Source organism: Merops nubicus, unplaced genomic scaffold (assembly GCF_000691845.1).
Source record: "Merops nubicus isolate BGI_N331 unplaced genomic scaffold, ASM69184v1 scaffold5491, whole genome shotgun sequence".
In the NCBI taxonomy this organism is placed as follows: domain Eukaryota; kingdom Metazoa; phylum Chordata; class Aves; order Coraciiformes; family Meropidae; genus Merops; species Merops nubicus.
The window spans coordinates 31,172-38,284 of NW_008586103.1; the positions used below are offsets into that span (position 1 = coordinate 31,172).

At 40.4% G+C, this 7,113-nt stretch overlaps 1 protein-coding gene across 1 annotated transcript in view; it reads left to right on the forward strand.

The window, feature by feature from the left end:
• The window catches only part of LOC103780840 (putative E3 ubiquitin-protein ligase UNKL), a gene marked incomplete at its 3' end in the record, with an annotated part of 35,431 nt that extends 29,622 nt beyond the window's left edge, over positions 1-5,809 (forward strand). Inside the window, exons 8-9 of the mRNA XM_008948533.1 lie at positions 1,563-1,751; positions 5,747-5,809. Of these exons, the coding sequence (XP_008946781.1) occupies positions 1,563-1,751; positions 5,747-5,809 (252 nt within the window). The remainder of the gene's footprint in view (positions 1-1,562; positions 1,752-5,746) is intronic.
• Between the last annotated feature and the right edge of the window lie 1,304 nt (positions 5,810-7,113).

Genomic DNA, 7,113 nt, shown 5'->3' on the forward strand with positions numbered 1-7,113 from the left:
GTCATAAAGAAAGGATTTCAGTATGTTAGAGCTGAAAAAAATGTGTGAGCTTATAATTGCCATGCACAGGTACAATCCCCAGTTTTAGAATAAATGGTAAAATTGCATGTTCTAACAAGCTTGTGGTCAGAAAATAAATTCTGCAGCCTTTGGCTTTAGAAAGCTTTGTCTGAGTAAACAATTGCTATCGATTTAATTATTTTTGCTGTTGTGCCCACTCTTCTGCTGTCAGCTCCGAGACAGTAGGAGAAGCTACTCTCTGTGTGGAGAAGCTGTCTTTGGATTTCAGAAGTGATCTGATTACAGAACTTCACATAGATAGAGTTTGTGACAGGAGATTTTCTGTCGGGATAGGAGTGAGTGTATGCATAGGTAATAATCTTCAGCAAGTATAGGGCTTACATTTGTTGGAGATGCGTTTTTTCTGTCCCGGTTTAAGACCTTATGTATGTTCATATCTGTCTTCTACCTGATTTACAGGAATTTGAATCTGAAGTGCCTGCTGCTCAGGAGGGGCATTTCGAATTTATGCTATTCTGGGGAGAGAGGTGTCTTCTGTTAAAATCTTGATTTGCTTAAAATAGTTCCACATTCTTTGGAGCATAGAGTAAAATTAATGGTTAGGGTTAATCTTAAATTCAGAGTTTATCAGTAAACTATGTCATTTTTGTTTAGTCTGTCTGATTCAGTGTGTGTTTTGTATTTAAACAAAGCAGAACAACTTTGGCATAATTTCACTTCATTATTGTATTAGCCAGTTCAGCTCCCTTGAGAGATGTCAGATTCTATGTAGAAACAAACACAGAAGGGATTGAAATGTGTATCATCGCTGCATGTTCTCACCAACAGGCAGTTAGGCATAGACATAGGATACAGCTGTTTACATACTGCTTTTGAGTCCTAGTTTTAAATCAAGTTTAAGAAAATGGAACAGTTGACTTGAAAAATGTAGAAACAAGCAATGCCCACAATTCCACTCAAACATATTACTCTAGAATGCTGGCACCTGAGTTAATAAATTTCAAGTTGATCAGAATTGTACTTTTAGAAAAAAAAAAATTATCTAGATGTACATAGAGATTGTACCTCCAGCTGAAGCCTTTTTCTTTAGAAGCTTAAATCTCTGGTTTAAAACAGTGCTTGTCTGTAAATCTCGAAAGACTGAGATGCTTTTTGGCAAAATTCTACTTGTCTTTTTCTTTTTGAACTGCCTGGTTTGTCAGAAAACAAGTATTCCTTTATTGTAAATTAATATTCATTAAGTAGGGTAATACTGCCTGTATTTTATTTTTTTTTAGTAGGGACCAAATAAGGCTATATTCTAATGTGTATAAATGCACGTCCTTTTGAAGTCTGTTTATTTACAATAGCTGCATGTTACTTACGTCATCTGCTACTTTTTTAAGCTAATACCAAAAATATATACAAGTAAATGAAAGTTAGTGTTGTATTTACATGATTGAAATTAATTTATAATCTCAACTGATTGTGTTACAGAGTGAGACTGTAGCTGTAAACGTAAAAAACTCCTCATATTAGATGATGTTTTCTGTTTTCTACAGATGTCCTTTTCCTCAGGTCCAATTGTAACATCAAGTTCTGGTAGCAGTAGCTCTTCATCATCCCTTGGACTTCTTTGTAGACAGACGTCCTTAGCAAAGGGTGTTTTATGTTCTGAGTCTAGCACATCGGGTGTTCCTTCACTAACATCCAGCTATCCAAAAGCACCAGGCTTTGAACGGGAAGATCAGGTATGTAAATAATATGGGTATAACAAGTACAGACGCTATCCTAGATTAAATTAGATAGAGCAGGAAATGTTGTCTGCCTTGTGTATCAGCATGGATTTTTTGCTTATTTAGGACAGTTTGGAACCCTCATCTTTAGTGAGCTAAACTGCATCAAAGTACTTTACAGTTGTCACAGGCCAGGAATGCTCAGGCAAACAGTCACTGCAGCTCAACTGCCATGCAATAAATTCTAACTCTGCAGAAATGCTGTGATTATTTTTTTGAGCCTTTGTTTCCAGGAACAGAGCAGGATAAGAATGGAAAAAAAAAAAAAATCATAGCTAGTCTTGGTAAGATTTGCTTTTAATTATTGTGGAAAATTGATGGTGGAAAGATGTAAATAGTATCAACAGCCAGAAGTTAATACGAGTTCCAGTCTTTGATTAATTTCAGTCTGCTTCTTCTCCCACTTGCAGCTACTTGTTTCCTTGGACAAGTTAATTGCTGAGATAGGCACAGATGATAAAATACAATAAGCTTCTTGAAGAGAGAGATCGATCAATCAGTAGCGTTAACAATGAGAAGAGGGTGGTTGAAATTGAAGTTGGTGAGGAGTTATAGTCCTTTAGTTGAGGGGTGGGAAGAAAACAGGTAATGCTAGAGACAGTTAGCAGAAGGAAAGACTGATATTTTTCAGGTATATGAAACAGCTCTGTTGGCCTGTGATAAAAAAGCTGAAAGCTCAGTATTTACCTGTTAAAGCTAATTTTTTCTTGCTCTGTTTTAATACTGTTACACTTCTAAGTTGTTGGAAAGGAACCATTTTAAAAAAAGGAGCTTCAATAGCACATTTAAGTAATCCACAGACAAACTGATCAGCCTACTTGCAAATTTGTGACTTATCAGAAGTGAGTTCTGTAACCTGAAATGCACAGAGGAGTGCAGATGTAAAATTCAGGAAAAGAATGAGAGGAAGAAAACTGGTGTTTGTAAATGGTAACTTGTTGTAAGCGATGGCGAGATCATTCCTCTAAATTTGTCCAGGCAAGATTGCTTTTTTACATATAGTTGTTCAGTCAGAGTATAGGTTAAAAGAGCTGGTCATCATTACAGGAAGGATTTCCATCTCCCAATATAGGAATGAAGTGATCATTGATTTAATGTCAGGGAAGCAAGGCAGTTGCAGTACCAAACGGCTGTTTTCTGCACATGAGGTGGCAATAATTGAGAAATGTAACCATTGGTGAAGATCTGTTTTGCTCAGTGCCTCACCACTCTTTGAGTAAAGAAATTCTTCCTAATATCCAATCGAAACCTCCCTTGGCACAACTTAAACCTGGTTCCTCACATCCCACTACTGGTTGCTTAGGAGAAGAGACCAACCTCCACCTCATTCCAGCCTCCTTTCAGGGAGTTGTCACAAGCAATAAGGTCTCCCCTCAGCCTTCTCTTCTACAGACTAAACGATCTTAGTTCCCTCGGCTGCTCCTCGTAAGACATGTTCCCTAGACCCTTCAGCAGCTTTGTCGTTCACCAGCTTATGTTCAGCTGGCTGTCCACAAGCATCCCCAGGTTCGTCTCTGCCAGGCAGCTTTCCAGCCACTTTCCCCCGAGCCTGTAACATTGTCTGGGATTGTTGTGACCGAAGCGCAGGACCTGGCACTTGGCTATGTTAAACCTTTTACGATTGACCTTGGCCCATCAATCCAACCTGTCCAGATTCCTCTGCAGTGCCTCCCGACCCTTGAGCAGATCAACACTCCCGCTGAGTTTGGTTTTATCTACAAACTTACTGAGAGTGCACTCAATCCCTTGATCCAGATCACTGATATTGATGTTAAACAAGACTGGCCCCAAAACTGAGCTCTGGGCAACACTGCTTGTGAGTGGCTGCCAACTGGCTTTAAATGCATTCACCACAACTCTCTGGGCTCAGCCATCCAAACAGTTTTTAACCCAGTGAAGACCACACCTGTCTATGCTGTGAGCTGCCAGCTTCTCTAGCAGAATGCTGTGGGTGACTCTTGTCAAAGGCTTTAGTGAAGTCTAGGTAGAAAATATCCAGAGTCTCTTCCTCCTCAAGGCAGTTCACTTGGTCATAGAAGGCAATCAGGTTGGTCAAGCAGGATGACTCTTGTCAAAGGCTTTAGTGAAGTCTAGGTAGATAATATCCAGAGTCTCTTCCTCCTCAAGGCAGTTCACTTGGTCATAGAAGGCAATCAGGTTGGTCAAGCAGGACTTGCCTTTTATCAACTTATGCTGGCTGGGACTGATCCCCTGTTTGTCCTGCACATACTGTGTGAGTGCACTCAAGATTAACTGTTCCATAATATTCCCTGGTACCGAGGGAGGGCTGACAGGCCTGGAGTTCCTTGGATCTTCCTTCTGGCCCTTCTTGTAGATGAGCATCACGTTGACAATCCTCCAGTCACCCAGGACCACCCCTGTTAACCGGGACTGCTGCTAATAGTGAAGAGTGGTTTGACAAGCTCCTCTGCCAGCTCCCTCAGCACTCTTGGGTGTATCACATCTGGCCCCATAGACATGTGAGTGTCAAGGTGGCATAACAGGTCCTTAACTGCTTCCTCCTGGATTATAGGGGGTTTATTCTGCTCTCCATCCCTGTCATCTAGCTTGGGGATGAATACCATTAGGATAACTGGTCTGACTATTGAAGACTGAGGCAAAGAAGGCATTAAGTACCTCAGACTCTTCCTCATCCTTGTTGGCAGTGTTCCCCCCTGCATCCAATAAAGGGTGGAGGTTCTCCTTGGCTCTCTTTTTGTTGTTAATATTAAAAAACTTTATTATCTCTTATGGCAGTGACTAGATTGAGTTCTAGCTGGACTTTTGCCTTTCTGATGTTCTCTCTGCATGACGTAACTAGATTCTTGTTCTCTTTTTGAATTGCCTGTCCCTCTTCCCAAAGGTGGTAAACTCTCCTTTTTCCCAGATCGCACCAAAAGCTCCGTGTTCAGCTAGGCCAGTTGTCTTCCCTGCCAGTTTGTCTTACAACACATGGGGGCAGCCTCCTCCTGCACCTTTAAGACTTCTTTCTTGAAGAATGGCCAGCCTTCCTGAACTCCTCCGCCCTTCAGGACTGTATCCCAAGGGACTCTCTCAACCAATGTCCTCTGCAGGCCAAAGTCTGCCATCTGGAAGTCCATGGTAGTGGTTTTGCTGACACCCACCCCCAGTACTTTATCGAGAATCAGGAACTCTATAATTTTGTGGTTGTTAAGCCCAAGACGGCCTCCAGCCACTACATCGCCCACCAGTCCTTCTCTGTAAACAGCAGGTCTAGCAAGACACCTCCCCTGGTAGGCTCATTTACTAGCTGTGTCTGGAAGTTGTCTTCCTCACACAATTAGGGCCCAGTCAGGTTACTGCAATTCAAGTCACTGAAAATTACTGGCCTAAGAACAGAGATCCTTTGATTGTGCTACGCAAGTACACAGCAGGCAAAGAGAAATTGTTTAAAATTCCCTTTTATTTAAGTATGTCTCATTTGCTTTGAAAGTTGTCATATGAAATGGTGTTCAAAGAAAATTTGCCCTTGTTTTAAGTATTTTTGAATGTGTGTTATTTGTAGCATGATCATTTTCAGGGAAAAATCTAGGTAGTTCCACTCAAACTTTTGGCTACCTCAGGCTTCTATCCCACCAGCCTCTTGGAGAAGTATTCCCCAGTTGATGAGCATCTGGGATGTGTTTCAGTCACACTGTAATGCTAACCTGGCTACTCAGATTTTGGTCCAGAAATAACTTGAATGTGCTCAGTTATGCATGTAAGTGGAATAAATGCAACTACTGTTCCTTTTCCACATAGATTTACTCTGATCATTAAAACTTAATTCTCCACATCAGACTGCACTGAGGGAAATGAAGTCAGCCCTCATTTCAAAGCCTGTTGAAGATATCATTACAGAGATGCCACTGACCCTTCATAAACTGATAATATATTTTATAGTAATGACTCAATAAGTTCATATATTACAGAGATTTTTCTTCTTTCAGGCAAAGCATCGAAGCTTCCCAGCTGAGAATCTGCAGACAATAAATGAACAACAAAACAAGCAGGTATTTGCAAAAGTTAAACACTGTGAAATAGTTTGCCCTTTTTGATAATTTATTAATGCAATGTCAAAGTTATGTGGTGCTTTACAACATAGACTAAGGCAAATTTGTGCCCAGTGGCAGGACAACAGGCAACAGTCACAAACTGAAATGCAGGAGGTTCTGTCTAAACCTATGGAAATACTTTTTTTTTTTTTAACTGTGCGTGTGAGACTGAGTGTTGGAACAGGTTGCTCAGAGAGGTTGTGGAGTCTCGCCCCCTGGAGTTCTGCAAAATCTGTCTGGGCATGGTCCTGAACAGCTGGCTCTAGCTTCTGTAAAAATGTACAATAGATGTGTATGTCAGGGAGCTCCAGGAAAGAGAAGGTTGGGAGGCAATTTGAGGATGCTTTCAGTTATAGCAACTCCACAGCAGAGTTTTCACAGTGAAATTTTGGATTATCTTTATTTGGGGATGGATTGATGAAAATTTAAGGCAGGTCAGAAGGAAAATGATACGTTTGTTCAAGTGTTAGATACTCAAAACTAGAAAAGTCAATAAAGTGATAGGGAAGAAGGCATAGCTTTGACCTGCCATGAAGCTAAATCCGTCAGGTGTTAGAGATCGTCCTGCATATGCAAAGGAGCTTAAAACTGTCAGCTTTGCACTGCTAGAACAAGAATCCTGTTGCTTTGTTAATGACAATAATCAAGATAAATGATAATGGAAGTTTTACCGTTTGCCATTCATACAGTCCCACAGGAGCATGTAATCTAAAGTGGAGGTTTAAAATATATCCTACATTTAAAAAGCAGGAGAAGTGCTGCAGAATAAATAAGGAGAGAAAACACAGGATAGTTAGAGATGGATCCTATTGGTTCTCTGTAGAAGAGTGATAGCATATGAACCAGTTTAAAAGTATACGTTGTTTTTTTTTCCCCCCTGTGTGTCTATAAATTAGTGAGAGTGGCAGCCTTGGAAACTCTTTAAATTCTTTTTTTGTGATGTGCTCTAAAAAGTAGGTTTTACATGACTTTCTACTGCTATTAATGTTTGTAACAGATGAACACCCTAATGAAATAGGATGTACCCAGTTTAATATTTTTATCAACAACCTGGTAGGGGAATCAGGTTTGCAGATGAAGTGAAACTGGCAGGACCAGTCAATAGGGCTGGGCTGCCATTCAGAGACACATAGACAGACTAGAGGAATAGCCTTATGAAATTCATTAAGGGCAAGTGCAAAGTCCTGCACCTGAGAAGTGAGATCCTCTTGCAATATATATATAGGCCGAGATTAGTTATATATTATATATACATATTATAA